This window comes from Dipodomys spectabilis, unplaced genomic scaffold (genome assembly GCF_019054845.1).
Source record: "Dipodomys spectabilis isolate Male_0828 unplaced genomic scaffold, ASM1905484v1 ptg000080l, whole genome shotgun sequence".
NCBI lineage: Eukaryota > Metazoa > Chordata > Mammalia > Rodentia > Heteromyidae > Dipodomys > Dipodomys spectabilis.
Genome location: NW_024870757.1, coordinates 1,178,763 through 1,197,925, shown reverse-complemented (window position 1 = coordinate 1,197,925; position 19,163 = coordinate 1,178,763). Strand labels below are relative to the sequence as shown.

General features: G+C 49.7%; 1 protein-coding gene and 1 pseudogene across 2 annotated transcripts in view; both read right to left on the bottom strand.

Annotated features, from left to right (window-relative positions):
• Znf606 (zinc finger protein 606) overlaps positions 1 to 2,611 on the bottom strand; it is a 19,876-nt gene extending 17,265 nt beyond the window's left edge. Inside the window, exons 1-2 of one of the 2 annotated variants that reach the window (XM_042683260.1) lie at positions 1,708 to 2,611; positions 379 to 447 (exon numbers count right to left, since the gene is read on the bottom strand). In XM_042683260.1, coding sequence (XP_042539194.1) covers positions 379 to 409 — 31 coding nt within the window. In that variant the 5' untranslated portion in view covers positions 410 to 447; positions 1,708 to 2,611. Of the gene's footprint in view, positions 1 to 378; positions 578 to 1,707 lie in introns of those variants that run through there. The other variant, XM_042683259.1, reaches the window with a different exon arrangement.
• On the bottom strand, positions 1,704 to 19,163 carry LOC122110586 (annotated as a pseudogene).

Below are 19,163 nucleotides of genomic sequence, written 5' to 3'. Positions count from 1 at the left end.
TTGCCTTGCATGCCTGAGGCCCTGCATTCTATTCCTCAGCACCACATAAGCACAAAAAAAAAAGCCAGAAGTGGTGCTATGGCTCAAGTGGTAGAGCACTAGCCTTGAGCTGGAGCTGAGGGACAGCACCCAGGCCCAGAGTTCAGGCGCCACATCCGGACCAAAAAAAAAAAACAAAAACCCATAAACTGCCGGAATTTGTCTTAGAGTATTTTACAGGACCTGAATACAAAAATTGTACCATTACATTGTCTTTTATACCAATAATTTTCCCCTTAATCACCAATCAGTTCTCATTCAGTGCCAAGAAGACAGACCCTACTTCATCCATTCCTCAGTCCCTCCTCAGCCCTGGAGAAAAACAGGATTTGGACTTACCCCAGGAAGGACACTGGTTGACTGCTGCCATCCCTGAAGTTTGATCAATCAGGCACCTAGAATACCAACCTAGAGACAGCGGAAAAAGATAAAACGGGTCCTTTCTCACAGAAGATCCAGCAGGAACAAGAAGAGACCTCATCCACAGCAGCAACACAAGACTTCTAGAAAGCACTGAAAAAAAACTGCATATACATTTTATGTCATGACAGAACTTTTTTTTTTTTTTTTTTTTTTGGGGGGGGGGGGCGCCCGGTCGTGAGGCCTGAACTCTGGGCCTGGGTGCTGTCCCTCAGCTCTTCAGCTCAAGGCTAGCACTCTACCACTTGAGCCACAGCGCCACTTCCGGCTTTTTTCTTTTTGCTTATGTGATGCTGAGGAATTGAACCCAGGGCCTCAGGCATGCAAGGCAAGCTCTCTACCACTGAGCCAACTTCCCAGCCCCATGACAGAGCTCTCGAAGAGAAAGTTAACCTGTGTGTGTGTGTGTGTGTGTGTGTGTGTGTGTGTGTGTGTGTGTGTGTGTGTGTGTGTGTGTGTGTCTCAGTCATCTGACAAAACCACTAAAATCTACATGCAACCCACACGCAGTATCGGTATAGAGCTTGAGCAAAGGGGCACGAAATGCCTGCAGAATGGGAGGGCTGTCTTTTGATGGAAGTGGACAGCGGTGCACACTTGACGAATACACAAGCCCAGTGATTTGTAAACTTCCTAAGTTCAAATGTAAACATTACGTTGCTATGTACTTTGTTGTACCTCTGCCCCGGAAATAATCCACCTTCAAATCTACCAGATTCAACTCTGCAAGTCCCATCAGTGTTGCGGTCAGAGAGAAGCGTCTGGAAAGTCGGAACCCCAACTGCCCGGGTTCCAGGCCTTCTGCAGGACCTGAGTCCTCAGGGCGAGGCAGGGGTTGGCCTCGCGCACGCGTGGCGCTCGGGAGCGGCACGCCCGCGTTCACACTCGCCAGCGCGGACGTGCAAAACGAACGCCTCGCGGCTGGGGGAGCGGCGGCGCCACACACGCCCGACCGCCCACACACGGCGGCCTGTGCTGGGCACCGCTGCTCGAAATGCGACGTCAGGTCTCACGCGCGCGCGCGCGGCACTTCAAACCGAAGGGAAACTGAGGCAGCGCTCGGCGCCCCATGCTGCGACCGGGGAGCCATACCGACAGCCGAGCGCCCGGGCACCGGGCTTCCCCGCAGTACGCCTCGGAGGCGCGCCGCCCGGCCGGGATCGGGGCCGCCGAACCCCGCGCTGCGACGCGGCTGGGACGCCGGCCGGGCGCGAAGGAACAAAGCCAGGTCCGGGGTGCAGGACTCACCCGGGACCGCCCGACCAGGCCGGAAGCAAGGGAGCCGAGGGCGACCGGGGCAGCGAGGCGAACCGGGGGCACCAGGCGCAACAACAGCCCTGGTGCCGCCTCTCCGCGCGAGTTCTCCAGAGCCGCGGACTTCGCGACGGCCTCAGTTCGACCACGGACAATGGCGGCAGCTCCCGGGTGTCGACAAGGACGCGACGCGGCGGCTTCTGGGAGTTGTAGTTCCAGAGGGTGTACTTCCTGTTCGTGCCGGAAGCGCCGCTATGGTGTATCACCCCTTCTATCTGCGCTGCCCCCTGTCCCCCCTCCGCGGCACCCAGACGGGTCTGGGCTTCTGGTGTCGGAGCCGCAGCGAGGTAGGAGGTGAGAATAGCAGACCTCCATCTCCCGTCGCCGCCGCTCACCTGGGCGGGCGGGTGAGCGGCCGGCCTGGAACCTCAGTTTGCCGGTCTGCAAAATGGCGGCTCACGGTAGCCACTTTCGCTGTGGGAGCTCCTGGAAGAGGACTCCAGCACTCACACTATACTGAGAACACAGTCATACAGATATGGATGGATGGATGGACTCAGCCTGTATATGTATGTATATGTGTATACATATGTGTGTGTGTGTGTGTGTATATATGTACATATATATAGACAGACTCAGCTTACATGTGTACATGTGTGTCTCCCATACTATTGAGCTTTCCCTGGCCTGTCAAGTTCCTGCAACAGTATTGTTAGGTCCGCTCCAGGATGGCAGCAGACTCCACCCTCCTCGCAGCAACGTCTTCACCCAGTACCTGCGTTACCTAGGCAACTGGCACACCTGGAAGAGGTCACATCTGCAATCGCTGAAGTCACATCTGAATTTCATGTGGCCACACCTTTCTCCGCCCATACCCTAGATAAGGCCTAGCCCAGGCCCAGACGCCCTCTTTTCCCAGGTCTTTCCCAGGCCTTTCCCAGCCGCGTGGAGGGCCAAGACGGCCTGGTGCCAGCCAGAACGATGAATAAACCTACCCCTTACCTGAATACCACCTGCATGATGCTGTTCTTACTCATCACCTCTTTTTTAAAACCTAACAAATATCAGAGATAGCCCCCCCATCTTTTATCCAGATGACAGAACTTAATGAAAATCTCAATTACTGACCTATTGTGTCATATTTCCTTGAGACAGCATTTATTGAGTGGCCAGAGAAGAAGGAACCGGGGCTAAAGTAACCTCTGCCCCCTGGCGGCTGCCACTGAAATCCACCATTCATGAGAACCAACGGGAAGTGAGAATACTCCTCATGCAGAGACCCCTCACCGCCACCCCATCCCGCCCTGCCCCTCAGCCTCTAGCCCCAGCCGATATTGAAGGAGGTGTCCCTGGGTCCTAGGGGTGCTAGCCATGCACCACCCAGCTTTTTTTTTTTTTAATATTTAAAAATATATGTCCAATATCATCCCTTGGGAAACTATATTTTAGGCACCAGAGAGCAATACAAATTCTTCATAATAAAGATTGGTTGGGGGCTGGGAAGGTGGCTCAAGTGGTAGAGCACTAGCCTTGAGCTGAAGAGCTGAGGGACAGCGCCCAGGCCCAGAGTTCAGGCCCCACGGCCGGACCCCAAAATAAAAAAAAAAAAAAGATTGGTTGGTAAGTTTTCCAAGTTAATATATGTACATAAAGTCAATCTTTAGTATAAGTTGAGCAGCTTCTCATTTCCTGAGTACCACATATCTCATCACTTTCACCTTATAGGAGATAAAGGTTGTTTCTACAGCTTTGTACATTCTAATTTTTTTAAGCATTTAATAGAATTATGGGTAATTTTTTGGGGGGGTCCGGTCATGGGGCATGAACTCTGGACCTGGGTGTTGTCCCTCAGCTCTTCAGCTCAAGGCTAGCGCTCTACCACTTGAGCCACAGTGCCACTTCCGGCTTTTTTCTTTTTGCTTATGTGGTGCTGAGGAATCAAACCCAGCGCCACATGCATGCAAGGCAAGTGCTCTACCATTGAGCCACCTTCCCCGACCCAGCTTTTTGACCACTGGCTGAGCACCAACCAAACAAGCTAGGAAGGTATCCAAGGCAAGTCAGATTTGCTTGTAGCCTGTAAGTACCCACAATACACAGAGTTCAGGACAACTGACCTGGAAAGAATGAAGTCAAAGAGGGGTGTGGTCAGTTGCAGAGGAGCTAAAGACCAGCTCTGTCAGGGTCTTTCAGAAAGAAAACACTGTGTATGCAAAGGCCAATGAGCATGTCAGAAGATAAAGGACTTAAAAGTTGCAGAAATGTAGAATGTCACAAACTGACAGGAGAAATAGAAGGTGAGGAAACACACCACTTACAAGCTCAGTGGTAGAGAACTGTTGAAAGGTTTTTAGGTGGGAAAGTTACCTGAGTTTTAAAAGAATTATGGAGGTGGCTAAAACAGAGAAGATGGTGTACAGGACAAGAACAATGGCAACATGGTCACTTAGCAGCTGGACAAAAAAGATCCCAGAGATTATTCTCACTAGAGATGTAAGGTCCTTTAAAGAAGCAGGGTTGTACTCAGGCATCGGTGGCTCATGCCTGTAATCCTGGTCAGAGCCCAGAGTTCAAGCCCCACAACCGACAAAAAAAAGTAGTAACTGAGGAAGAAGAGGCTGTTTCCAAGACTTGTTCTCTTTGGGGACCCTCCCAAAGCAAGGTATAGTAGTAAAATGATGCATTTTTCCCTATAAAATATAGCATCTCAGCCAGGCCCCAGTGGCTCACGCCTATAACCCTAGATACTCAGGAGGCTGAGATCTGAGGATCGCAGTTCAAAGCCAGCCCGGGCAGGAAAGGCCTTGAAACTCTTTTTTTTTTTTTTTTTTTGGGGGGGGGGGTCCAGTCGTGGGGCCTGAACTCTGGGCCTGGGCGCTGTCCCTCAGCTCTTCAGCTCAAGGCTAGCACTCTACCACTTGAGCCACAGCGTCACTTCCAGCTTTTTTCTTTTTGCTTATGTGGTGCTGAGGAATCGAACCCAGGGCCTCATGCATGCAAGGCAAGCTCTCTACCACTGAACCACCTTCCCAGCCCCAGGCCTTGAAACTCTTAACTCCAATAAACCATCAGAAAACTGGAAGTGACGCGGTAGCTCAAGGTAGAGCGCTAGCCTTGAGCTGAAGAGCTAAGGGACAGCGCTCAGGCCCAGAGTTCAAGCCCCATGACCAACAACAACAATAAATATATATATAATCTCAAAAGTACTCTGCAGCTCAGTCTAGTACTTGAAATGAGATGTGCCCCCTGCATAGGTCCCACCAAGTTCCTGTACTAGCAGATCCTCCAGCCCAAGCTTTTTATGAGGGTTGTTATTATGGTCAGTTTTAGACATAAAACAAAAGGTTAGGACAGAGAACAATTTGTCTCTGTTCCATGGATTCATGACCAATCAATTGAAAATAACCCTAACTTTATATAATTTTATAATTATTCTCTAAGAATGTTTTTCTAGGGGCTGGGAAGGTGGCTCAATGGTAGAGTGCATGCCTAGCATGCATGAGGCCCTAGGTTCAATTCCTCAGCACCATGGGTAAACAGAAAAAGCTAGAAGTGGCACTGTGGTTCAAGTGGTAGAGCGCTCGCCTTGAACTGAAGAGCTGAGGGACAGCAGCCAGGCCCAGAGTTCAAGACTCATGACCAATAGAAAAAAAAAAAAAAAGAATGTTTTTCTAACATAACCACAATGTACTTGTGTGTGTGTGTGTGTGTGTGTGTGTGTGTGTGTGTGTGTGTGTGTGTGTGTGTTGATGATGGTTGTGGGGCTTAACTCAGGGAATGAGTGCTGCCCTGAGCTTTTTGGCTCAAGGCTAGTATTCTATTACTTAGAGCCACACTCCACTTCTGGTTCTCAGGTGGTTTATTGGAGATAGTCTTATGGACTTTCCTGCCGCAGCTGGCTTTAAACTGCAATCCTCAGATCTCAACCTCCTGAGCAGCTAGGATTACAGGTGTGAGCCACCAGCGCCTGGCCACAATACAAAAAAAGAATAAAGTCCATCAGTATCTCTTGTATATCACTGACTGGTATTTCAACCTCTAACAGTTGATCTTTTTTTTTTTTGGTCCTCTCTCTTTTTTTTTTTTTTGTCGGTTGTGGGGCTTGAATTTTAGGCCTGGGCTCTGTCCCTCAGCTCTTCAGCTCAAGGCGAGCGCTCTACCACTTGAGCTACAGCGCCACTTGCGGTTTTCTGGTGGTTTATTGGAGATAAGAGTTTCATGGCCTTTCCTGCCCAGGCTGGCTTTGAACCGCAATCCTCAGATCTCAGCCTCCTGGGTAGCTAGGATTACAGGTGTGAGCCAACGGCGCCCGCCAACAGTTCACCTTTTAATACTTCCATATTTTTATTTAAAAAGTCAGAATGCAGTGAAGGTCCATGCTTTGTAGCTGACTGGTGTCTTTTTTTCTTCAGTACTAGTTTTGTTCATATATACAAACCCATCCATTTAGAGTGTGTAAACCTATGAGTTTCACAAAGCTGTGCAGCCATCACAAACGTCACTTTTAGGATTTTATCACCACAAAAAGAAGTGGAACAGCCTTTATCACATCCCCAACCTCTGGTCTCCCCTCGTCCACACTGAATGAAACCACAAAACAAATTCTGCCTCTATGAATTTGCCTACGCAAGCTACTATATGCAAATAGAATCTTAAAAGGGACACTGTATGTAAGAATCTTACTCTGTGTGTTTCCTTTGTTGCTTTGTATGTCCCTCCCCCACAGTATAACCCCTGCTTTCACTGTATTTGATGTCGGTATAATTTGTGGAGGGGAGGGGGAAAAACAAATCGTTTAAATAGGGATACAGGTGGACCCATTGCAACAATGAGATGTATTAAGTCGTTATGTCGAAAATGAACTTTACAACTTTGGTGGGGGGGGGGGGTGCGGGGAGAGGATGGGAAGGAATGGGAAGGGGAAACAAAGGAGGAGGCTACAGGGCTTGATAAGAAATGTACTCATTATCTTGCCCATGTAATTGTAACCCCTCTGTACAGTATTTTCACAATAAAAAAAAGGAATCTTACTCTGTGTCTGATGTCCTTCCCACAACATGTTTCCAAGGTTTGTCCATGTTGTACTATGAATTAGTACTTCAGTCCTTTTTATTGTGAAATCAAATCCCTTCTGTCCAGATGCCACCACCTGTCTGTCCACTCAGCAGATGGACATTTACATTGTTTCCACTTTAGACTGAGTAATAATGCTTCTCTCAACATTTAGTCACACTTTTTTTGTTTTTTGTTTGTTTGTTTTGTCGGTCATAGGATCTGAACTCTGGACCTGGGCACTGTCCCTCAGCTCTTCAGCTCAAGGCTAGCATTCTACCACTTGAGCCACAGTACCACTTCCAGCTTTTTCTGTTTATGTGGTGCTGAGGAATCAAACCCAGGGCCTCATGTAGGCAAGGCAAGCACTCTACCACTGAGCTACCTTACCTGATTTCATTTCTCTTGAGTATATCCCTAAGGGAGAGAATTTCTGGGTCACATGGTAAGCCACATGGTGATCTTCCCAGGAACTGACCATTTCCATCTTATATCAACCAGGTGTAGGTGAGAGCTTTGATTTCCCCTATTTTTACCAACACTTGTCCTCCTCAACATCATTATCATAACTCTCTTAACTATGAACATTTTTCACTACTGCATAGAGAGGATAGTCTATGACCATCTGTGTCCGCCATCTTGATCCAATAGTCAGTAGTGTTCTGAACCACTTGCATCATCTCTCTAGATCTGTCATTTAATTCTTTTTTTTTTTTGGGGGGGGGGGGGAGCCTGGTCGTGGGGCCTGAACTCTGGGCCTGGGTGCTGTCCCTCAGCTCTTCAGCTCAAGGCTATCGCTCTACCACTTGGGCCACAGTGCCACTTCCGGCTTTTTTTCTTTTTTTGCTTCTGTGATGCTGAGGAATTGAACCCAGGGCCTCAGGCATGCAAGGCAAGCACTCTACCACTAAGCCACCTCCCCAGCCCCTCATTTAATTCCTTTTAACCCACCTTGAAGCAACAAGCAAAAATCATGTGGTCCTAATGTCTTCCATGAGGCCTGACTCATGAAGCTTTGTGGCATGGACCGGGAAAGACACCTGCTACAGAACCCCTTTCTCTGCCTTCCCAGTGAGCCTGCTGTCCTGGATGCAAATGGACTGCAGTTTTGCTCAGGCTTCAGCAGGAGGAGGTAGCACTTGGGGTTGAAGATGCCACCCAGCAGCACTGTAGTAGAGGCTAGGATGGAGAAGGTCTCCACAGCCACCAAGGACCTGCCCTGAGCACTGTGGTACAGGGGCAGGAAGGCTGTCCAGACACTGTAGAACAGCAGCATGCTGAAGGTGGTGAAGCAGCTCTCATTGAAGGCGTCAGGCAGACCCCGGGCCAGGAAGGCCACACAAAGTCCCTGAGGCCAGGTAGTCCAGGTGGCCCAGCAGGCAGGAGAAGGCCACTCTGGAGCCCTCTTGGCACTGGATGGCAATGTACCTGGGCTCAGAGCACTTATCCGTATCCAGGAATGGTGGGGACGTGCCCAGCCACACTGCACAGAGAATCACCTGGACTGAGGAGGAAGCCAGGACCACAGACGGATTGGTGCTGGGTCCCAGGCCCACCTGCAACCTGTCCCTGGGCCTGGTAACCCTGAAAGCCAGCACCACAGTGAGAGTCTTGGCCAGGACAGAGGAGACCGCCACAGTGAACACCACAGCAAAGGTGGTCTGGCACAGGGGGCACAGGGTGGCTGTGTGCTGGCCCAGGAACACAAGGGCGCACAGGCCCAGGGAGGCCAGGAGAAAGTTGCTGAGAGGCTAGTGGTTGGCCTTGACCACAGGTCTGCCCTGGTGCTTCAAGAATGTCCCGAGGACCAGCACTGCCAGGCCAGTCAGCATGAGGGACGACATGGCCAGGGCGAGCCCTAGGGGCTCCTCGAAGGCCAGGAAGGCCTCAGGCCGGGGCAGGCATTGGGCATTGGGCATTGGGCAGGGCTGGAGTGCTGGTCCCTGGGGCACAGGAAACATCTCTTCATGTCTGTGGGGGACACCAAGAACCAGTAATTTTACTGGAATAAAATCACAGCTCTGTGAAGGTCTGTTCCCCACCCTCCAAAGCTTGACATCCATTAACGTTCTTAAGGATTATTCCTTGTCTTGTGATAATGCTGATTGGACCCAGTGCCTTGCCCCTGCTAGACTCTCACATAAGCTACGTCCTCTACGCAAACGGTTATTAGCAATAAGAGCTGGGATGGGTGAGACTGGGCCCAATGCTATAGGAAAATGTACACCCTAGTATAGTATTTCATTTGGCCTCTTTCCATGTAGGTTTTGTTCTCAAATTGGGGGTGATAACTCTCCTCATTGGCGGATGGGTTTTGCTTAGCTGTATCCAACAAAACATGATTGTTGTCATCCTATCCCCAGTTATCTGAGACTGTGACTCGAATCAACTGCGTTGGAGTGGAAGTCATTAGGATTAAACAAACTCATTAGGGTGCGCTCTGGTACTAGGTGAGCAGTGTCCTTCAAACAGCAGGGGATTTGTGCTCTAAGGCAGAGAATAAGCCCCAGAGGACCTCGAGGTGACCATCTAGCACCCCAGGAGATGGGCCTCAGAAGAGATCAGCCCTGCTGCAGTGTGTGCTCCGTCTTCCAGCCTCCAGAACTGAGGAAGAATAAATTACTATTGCTTGACACCACACTATTGTGTTACCTTATGTGAATGTCACAAACATAATGTACAAGGGAATATAAATCAGAAATGAGATAGGTTTGCTTCCAGGAGAATTGAATACTGGCCTCACGCCTGTCATCCTAGCTACTCAGGTGGCTGAGATCTGAGGGTCAGGGTTCTAAGCCAGCCCAGTCAGAAGAGTTCATGAGACCTTTTTTCTTTTTCTTTCTTTCTTTTTTTTTTTTCTTTTTTTTTTTTTTTTGCTGGTCATGGGGGCCTGAACTCTGGGCCTGGGCGCTGTCCCTCAGCTCTTCAGCTCAAGGCTTGTGCTCTACCACTTGAGCCACAGTGCCACTTCTGGCTTTTTCTTTATGTGGTGCTGAGGAAATGAACCCAGGGCTGCTTACATGCTAGGCAAGCACGCTACCACTGAGCCACCTTCTCAGCCCCATGAGACTCTTATCTACAATTAAAGACCAAAAAAGCCAGAAATGGGGCTGTAGTTCAAGGGTTAGAGCACGAGCCTTGAGCCAAAGAAACTCAGAGACAATGCCAGACCCTGAGTTCAAGCCTCAGTACTGACCCACAATATTAACAACAACAACAAAAACCACTGGAAGATTGCCAGCAGTGGCCAAAGGATGAAGCCCAGTGGAGACAGCTTGTGCTTCACTCATTTTGTACAGTTGGAACTCAGGTCCTCACCCTTATAAGCCACACCTCCAGCTTTGTTTTCTGCTAGATATTTTTGAGATGAGTCTCCCTTTCTTCCTAGAAAAGCTGACTCTGGGGTGTCTGCCCCAAGTGCCTGAGCGCTAATCTCTCAAGTTTAGGCTCCCATCATTGCTAAGATAGTAAATGCCACCAGTTCCACAGTCTTATTGACTTTTCTGCCAGGATGTACCTGAACCATGATGCTTGCCATCTCCTGTAGCTCTGAATGACACGAGTGTAACCAGGCTAGAGGTGGAGAAGGGGAGTGGGAACATTTCTGCCTGGGCAGAATGGTGCACGAGAGTTGTCTTCCTTGCCTTGCACTTTGGTTTTCTCAGGCTCAGCTACTGTGTGATGTGCTTCCGGCTCAGCATTTCCAGAACAGTTGCACAATGCAGTGGTTACACAGTACCGGCTTGGCATTTCCAGACCAGGTGTACAATGCAGTGGAGGTCACGCACTGGTTCACTAGAGGGAAATCAGTGATGGCTCTTTGGATACCAGTCCCTCATTCCCTCACCTGTTCAATCTGAAAACTGTCCCTCAAGGAAGGGTCTGCAGTCAAAACAGCAGTGCGGGGGGAGCCCCTTGCCTGGCGGCCTGGCTGAACCCCAGAGAACAGCTCCTGCTACACACAGAGCTGGGCACCTGGGGATGGTGAACAGGACATCAGTGACTGTCCAGGGGACATCACAGGGATGTCTGGACCCACCCTAGGAGCACACTGGAGCCTTCCCATCTCGGTCACAGCAGAACCCAAGGAGGGGAATCCGGAGGGGATGACAGGGTCACCTGGTTGGCCAGGGCCAAGCGAGCCAAAACATGGAAACGGGCCTACCAGTCTCTCTTGGGCTTTGACCTCCAGAACCATAGGTGGAGACCACACATACACTGCATTTCCCGGCCAGCGGACCCCACTTACAGGAACCTGCAGGGTTTGGCTTTTCTCCACTTGGCACAACAGCACAGTGTCTGTGTCTCTTTCTAACAGTTGAGGACCAGCATAGGCCTCACACCAGCCCTGGACATCTTCCTTCAACAGGATGGACAATCCATTCCCAGAAGAGATCCGAGGGTCAATCTTGCCTGTGGGAGCCAAGTGGAATATACCCTCAGGGGTCTTCTGCCCCTGCACAATGTCAGATTGTGTAACCAGATCTCCACTGGCATCAAACGAAATCTCGCTACCATCAGGGCTCTTGAAGCACACCTTCCTGAGGAAAGGGAGGAGCTGGGGAAGGAAGGGGTCATTGTATACAATGGTGACAGGCCACTGGAAGCTGGGAGGAGCTGGTGGGGCTGCAGCAGGGCCAGCTATCCACCATGCCCTCAGGAACACAGGCAGCCTGTGGCAATTGCAGAAACTCACAAAAATGTTCTTGCTAACTTCTCGTGAAACCAGAAAGAAATTTTAATAAAGTAACAGTGAATAAATAATGTACACAGATATGCTTATCTTTATCATCAAGCGGTAATATTTTTCTGAGCCAGGTGCTAGTGGCTCAGCCCTGTAATCTTAGCTGCTCCAGAGGCTAAGATCTGAGGATTGCAGTTCAAAGCCAGCTCAGGCAGGAAAGTCCATGAGACTCTTACCTACAGTTCATCACCAGAAAGCCAGAAGTGGCTCTATGGCTCAAAGTGGTAGGGCACTTGCCTTGAGCAAAAAGTAGAAAAGCTTGGGGCTGGGAAGATGGCTCAGTGGTAGAGCGCTTGCCTTGCATGCATGAAACCCTGGGTTCGATTCCTCAGCACCACATAAGCAAAAAAGAAAAAAGCCGGAAGTGGCGCTGTGGCTCAAGTGGTAGAGCGCTAGCCTTGAACTGAAGAGCTGAGGGACGTGCCCAGGCCCAGAGTTCAGGCCCAATAACCAGAACCAAAGAAAAACAGAGGGGCTGGGAAGATGGCTCATGGTAGAGCACTTGCCTTGCATGCTCAAGGCCCTGGGTTCGATTCCTCAGCACCACATAAGCAAAAAGAAAAAAGCCGGAAGTGGCTCTGTGGCTCAAGTGGTAGAGTGCTAGCCTTGAGCTAAAGAGCTGAGGGACAGCGCCCAGGGCCAGAGTTCAGGTCCCACAACCGGACCCAAAAAAAAAAAAGAAAGAAAGAAAGAAAAAGAAAAGCTCAGGGACAGCACCCAGGCCCTGACCAAAATATAAAAAATAAAAGCAAAAACAAAAAACTTCTGGTTCACAGTCATGTGTTCTCAGTGGCGTAGAAGATGCCCACATCATCTGAGTGAACTTAACAGGAGCACCCCCTTTTCGGGGCTGTCTCTCCCTAGCTGCCTCCCAGCCCGACCCTTAGTGTTCGCCTTTAAGGGTGAGATCGATCACAAGGCGTAACTAGACTTCTGTAATTGAACCTCCTTTGTACAACTACTTAGTAAAAACAGATCAATGTAAATGATGAAGGTAAAGTCAATTAAAAAGATGGACTGTGTTCATAAATGGACCTACTGAATTGCATTTTTACAGCATAGACATCTCTGCTGAAGAGCACAGTCTCTGCCCCATGGCCATAGCTCAGACAGCTTGAGGGTACTATCCTCTAACGTCTCAGAATTGCTCACTCCATGTTTCTCTTTCATCTGCCAGGGCCCTGAGTGTCCAGGGTCTGTGCAGGTCCCATCTTGGCACACACAGGCTAGCAGGTCTAGATAGCTGGGGCAACGCTGTAGATAGCTGGAATCACAACATCCACTCGACCCACTTCCTGGAAAGGAAGCTTATGGCCACCAGGCACTCTCTGCCAGTGTGGCATTCCGGTGGGGCTGCCTATAGCTGAAGGTAGCCTCCCAGAACTCCTGTGTGAACAGGTCCTCTGGGGTCCTGATGGGGTGAGGGCCAGCAAGGAACTCCTGGAACCCAGGTACCAGGTTGCTGAGATGCAGAGGCCAAAGGACCCACATAATACCTGGGAGACACCTGGTACAGACACAGTCTGGGCCATCTGCAGCAAATTCAGGCTTACCCAGACCCAAAGACCCAGCAAGCCCTGCAGGATGAGCTCAAAATTGGAGTTGTTCATGAAGATCAGAAACAAGTGGCAGAGCATCTCTGCATCTTCTGCACAGAGAATCCCGCCTTCTCCTGAGACATCTGAGAAGGAAGGGAGTTGGAGGTTGAACTCAATGCAGACACCAGCCTGGCCTGGCTCCTGGGTGTCCAGGGAGTCAGCCTGCTGCCCAGTCATCATCCTGGACCGGGATGCCCACCCAGGACCATGCAAAACAGAGCATCTGCTGAGTCACAGCTCAGGAAGACGAGAGGTCACTGCTGTGGTCCAGAAGAAGGAAGGGAAAGGAGTCACGTCACTGGGGATTGGCAGTGTAGATGAGCGATTGAGCTGTCAGGGGCCAAGCAATAGGGGAAGGATACAAACAGAACTCAGGCATGGGTAAGGAACAGCAAGAAACAGGGAGAACAGAAGACCAATTCACCCAGACCATACAGGTGAGGTGCCTGCCATCTGTGCCATAAGGCCCAAGTCCGCAGCACAGAGGCACCTCTGTAACGCAGCCTCCACCCATCCTTAAGCTCCATCCTCCCTCAGAATTTGCATCCTTGCTGTAACCTGACCCACCTGATGGCAAAGTCTGTGAGACTCTTATCTCCAATAAACCATCAGAGGGGCTGAGAAGGTGGCTCAGTGGTAGAGTGCTTGTTTTGGGCGCAAGAAGCCCTGGGTTCGATTCCTCAGTACCACATACACAGAAAAAGCTGGTACGTGGTGCTGTGGCTCAAGTGGTAGAGTGCTAGCCTTTTTTTTTTTTTTTTGTGGGTCGCGGGGCTTGAACTCTGGGCTTGGGCGCTATCCCTCAGCTCTTCAGCTCAAGGCAAGCATTCTACCACTTGAGCCACAGCGCACTTTCGGTTTTCTAGTGGTTTATTGGAGCTAAGAGTCTCACGGACTTTCCTGCCCAGGCTGGCTTTGAACCGTGATCCTGAGTAGCTAGGATTACAGGCGTGAGCCACCAGCGCCCGACTAGAGTGCTAGTCTTGAGCAAAAGAAGCTCAGGGACAGCACCCAGGCCCTGAGTTCAAGCTCCAGGATTGGCAAAAAAGAAAAAAAATAGTTGTGAGCCACCATGGCCAGGCTTACTTTCAGTTTTTTCAATAGGGTCTTTCATTTTTGTCCATCTGTCCATGGACCTTGGTGTCGGGTCTTCATCTGTCCCATGAAAGACAGACGGGGTCCGAGGAAAGGTAAGTGCGGTTGCTCACCCATTCCCCAGCCTCCCTTAGCCTGGGAGACAATCAGATGCAGCGTGGAGTCAAGTCAAGCAGGAAAACTCGTTTATTAACACACAGCAAGCCCTTTTTAAAGCAAAAAAGACCGGGTGGCATGGGAGGGGAGGAAGAGGAACCAATCACTGTAAAGGTCACACCCTATCATGCACCTTAGCTTCCACAGGCTGGTTACCTACTGAACATAAAGCAAATCAGGGGGCTGGGAAGGTGGCTCAGTGGTAGAGCGCTTGCCTTGCATGCCTGAGGCCCTGGGTTCGATTCCTCAGCACCACAAAAAAAACCTGGAAGTAGCGCTGTGGCTCAAGTGGTAGAGTGCTAGCCTTGAGCTGAAGAGCTGAGGGACAGCACCCAGACCCAGAGCTCAGGCCCCAGGACCGGACCCAAAAAAAAAAAAATCAAATCAGGCTATGCTCACTCAACTCCCTCTCAGAGCCATCTTTGCTACCCATGTGCTCCACAGATTCCCCCTTTTTTGTTTTAATGGCAGACCCACCTCCCAGTTAGTTATCCTTTTCTCTCCACTGTAAAGGCTATTTAACAGGATTACATTGGTAAGAATAGCATTGGCCACGCAGGGGGTTCGAGGCAAGTCTGGGGGGCAAGATTTGCCAGAGAAGGATAGGGAGGGCCCTTGTGCATGATCCAAGAGCCCGTCCCAGTTACCTCACATCCCTACCTAGCACAGTAATAAACATCAGTCCCACCACAGTTAGAAATGTCCGAAGCAGTTCAATTAATTCCTGGGCATATATAAAAGCATCTTGTAAGGTCATCCTCTTCAGAGCATGGGAGCAGCCTGGGTATTGGGAGTTCCACACATGCAGCATGGTGCATCCTCGTGGGCCCCCACACTCAGGCCATTCTATTATAGTCCAGAAAAACAAGGAAAATATAAAACAAACTGCAGACATAGCAAAGCAATCCCGGGCACCTGGTGTCTTTTAAATAAGCCAGTTCCTTGTATGTGCCTTTAAGCAAGCACAGGGGTCAAGATGACCTTTGAGCTTTACTATTAGCTCCCAACATCTCCCAACACCTTGGTCCTACTTCAGACTCCTTAGTGGCTGAGTTTTTAGGAATGTACCTTCACACCTGACTTATATGTATGTGTGTGTGTATGTGTGTGTGTGTATTATACATACACTTTTTTGTTTTTTTTTTAATTTTTTTTATTGTGAAAATACTGTACAGAGGGGTACAATTACATGGGCCAGATAATGAGTACATTTCTTTTTTTTTTTTTTTTCTTGGGTCCGGTCGTGTGCCTGAACTCTGGGCCTGGGCGCTGTCCCTCAGCTCTTCAGCTCAAGGCTAGCGCTCTACCACTTGAGCCACAGCGCCACTTCCGGCTTTTTTCTTTTTGCTTATGTGGTGCTAAGGAATCAAATCCAGGGCCTCATGCATGCAAGGCAAGCACTCTACCACTGAGCCACCTTCCCAGCCCCATGAATACATTTCTTATCAAGCATTGTAGCCTCCTCCTTTGTTTCCCCTTCCCATCCCTTCCCATCCTCCCCCCGCCCCCCCACCCAATCCTCCCCGCCCACCCCTCCCTCCCCCCACTTTTTTTGTTGTTGGTTGTGGATGTTGAACTCAGGGCCTGGGCACTGTCCCTCAGCTCTTCAGCTCAAGGCTAGCACTCTACCACTTGAGCCACAGAGCCACTTCCGGCTTTTGCTGTTTATGTGGTACTCAGGAATTGAACCTAGCCAATCTTCCCAGTCCTACACCTATCCTTTTTTTTGTTTTTCACCTTTACTCTTAACTATGCAGGAGATCAAGGTTTAGAGCTAGCCTGGGCAAGAAAAAGTCCTTGAGACTCATGTCTTCAATAAGCTTCCAAAAAGCTGTTAGTGGAACTGTATCTCAAGTAATAGAAGACTAGATTTGAACATAAGAGCTCAGGGACAGCATTGAGGCCCTGATGTCAAGCCCCAAGACCAGCACTTACATACCCACACACAAAAAACCCTAAAAGCAAAAGGACCGTAGGTATGGCTGGGTGGTGTAGCCCTCTCATAGTAAGTGCAAGATCCAAGTTCAGCCCCAGCAATACCAGATGCATGCACAGAGAGCTGAGGTATGAGCATGATGCAGAGGCTACTGTGGGATGGACAGCCAGGGCCTGACCTGGAGAAATCAGTGAGATGCAGAGAAGGCTTAGGGTGTGAGCCTGGAAGCCTGGGCTCAAACCACAGCCTTCGCAGTGCTCTATCATAGCACTTAGACCTACCCCTGTTCTTCTACTAACCTCAGTTTTCTCATCAATGTAATAGGATTACAGTCCCCTCAGAATGAGGCTCAGCCAAGGAGAACCTTGCCAGGTAGGAGGGCAATCACAGGGATCCGGCTCCCACACAGAGCTGCTCAGTTTCCCCTCCAGCTCCATTCACACCACTCACCATCGTCATCATCACTGGGGGAGACTTTCAGGAGGACTCACGTGGGGAAACTCGTACAGCCCGAGAAGCCTAGCCTGACACAGACAGGGGGGACCATTTGTTCCCCACCATGGTGGCTTTGGGGGGCCAGACCCACAGGAGTCATTGGGGACCGGCTCCTCCTGCCCTGTGAGAAAGCCCAAGGTCTCATTGAGGGCTCTGTGCACAGAGTCCCCAGAGGTGCGGATGGAGAAGCCCAGGGTCACACTGGGCCACAGGCGGATGCTCCTGTTAACTTCCTGGACGGCAAAGACAAAACCTTGGGACTCACGGTAGCCCCAGTTGGAAATGGTGGGAAAGAAATGCCCACTTTTACCATGAAGAAGAGGGCAAATAGAGAAAGAACATTGACAGTCAGTGCACTATACAGATGTGAGCATCTGCGTCAGGAGCATGATGACACGTCCTAATCAATACTCACACGTGGACATGCATAGCTGCATCATTCAGAAAAACAGGAGTCAGAGGTAATTGGGAGATAACTGCACCATGCAATGAGGGAAGTTAACCATTATGAATGCATGTTTCAAAGTGCCAAGAGAGGTTTTAAACATCTGCATCACCAAAAAGTGATAATTATGTGACATAATGGGTATGTTAATGATTTCGATTAAATTACTCCAAAATGCAAACATAACACATAATGTATATGTATAATACACACACACACATTATTTTAATCAAGTTAAAAATGACCTGGTAGGCTAGGAGAGTTGTTAATTGGTAAAGTGCTTGCGTAGAATGGGCAAGACCCAGTATTCAATTCCTTCCTTGTACTTACTGCAAGGAAAAAATGTATTTCAGGTGTAAATACCAACTGTTTACTTTCCAATACACTGGCACTGGTAGCTCATAACTTTAGGCACTCAGGAGGCTGAGATCTGAGAATCCCAGTTCGAAGCTAACCTGGGCAGGAACCTCCGTAAGACTCTCATCTCCTGTCAACTACTCAGAAAAAGAAGTGCAGCTCTGGCTCTGGCCGAAGTGGTAGAGCGGGAGCCTTGAGCACAAAGAGTCAGAACTCAGTGCCCAGGCCCTGAGTTCAAGCCCCAGGACTAGTTAAACAACAACAACAACTGAAAACAAAACAAACATTTGGCTATTTGTTTTCCTTTTTGCCCGTGGTGGGGTTTGAATTCAGGGCCTGGGTGCTGTCCCTGAGTTTTTTGCTCCAGGCTAGCACGCTACCACTTGAGCCACAGTACCACTTCTGGTTTTCTGGTGGTTGAGAGACAAGTGTCTTATGGACTTTCCTGCCTGATCTGACTTCAAAGGCAAAACTCTTGGATCTCAGCCTCCTGGATGCTAGGATTACAGGCATGAGCCACCAGCACCAAGCTTGGCTTTGTTTGTTTGTTTCTAAGATTCTCTCTCACAATGCAGCCTGGGTTGAACTTGAACTCATGTTGGATTTTCAGGTGTGTGCCATCACACCCAGCATGAGCAACTTTTAAATAAAGTGAAACCATTTTTTTTTTAACTAGCCAAAAGCACAGTGCTGGGAACTCCTGTCTGTAAAGACACATTGGGAAAGCCAGTACAGAAACTGCCATCAGGATTACAGGTGAATGCAATGACTTATGAAGCAATGTATTCATTCCACATTCACTCTTGACCAAACAAACTCATCAAAACCCTCTTCTAAGCATTTCAGGGTGGAAAAGAGACCAGAATTTCTGCCTGACCAGTGGAGTACATGCATCACACTCAGTATCACAAACCACCCACAGCAGAGTCCTATGCAAATAAGAAAGCAAACACAGCCCCTTCTCCTCTTTCTGGCTGCTTACACTCTTCTTTACTTGGTGGATTGAACCCTCTGAAACCACAAGCCAAAATAAATCAGGACGGGAGGGAGGGAAGAAAAAGAAAGAAAGAAAATGCTAAGGAAGGAAGAGCATTCAGAGAGTCAGATGACCCCGGCCACCAGGCTGAGCTTCTGAGGAGGAAACCCATGGTCCCCAGCCCCCTGTGGAGGCGAGGATCAACCTTCATCCCTCCTGTCTTACAAAGCACCTACCTCAAATGCACCAGCCCCGCTGGTGGGGCCAGCCACCAGCTGGGGATTGGTGAAATCCAACCAAGGGACGTTACAGAAGCGTAAGATGGGGAAACCGGCTCCCAACACTACGTCAACTGGACGGTCAGAACGAGGACTCTTCCCTAGCAAGTGCCAGCCCCTTGGTGCAGAAAGTACAGACCCAGAGAGTGAGCCCAGAAGGGTCGGGAGCAAGATGCACAGCCACAGGCCTGCTCTAGAGCCCAAGGGGCCCCAGGAGAGGCCGGGCCCAGTGATCACAGAGGCTTTGATCATCAAAGTCTGTGCCCTTCTCTGTGACGGGGCACAGGCTACACTGAGAGCTGCAGACCCGCAGACCAT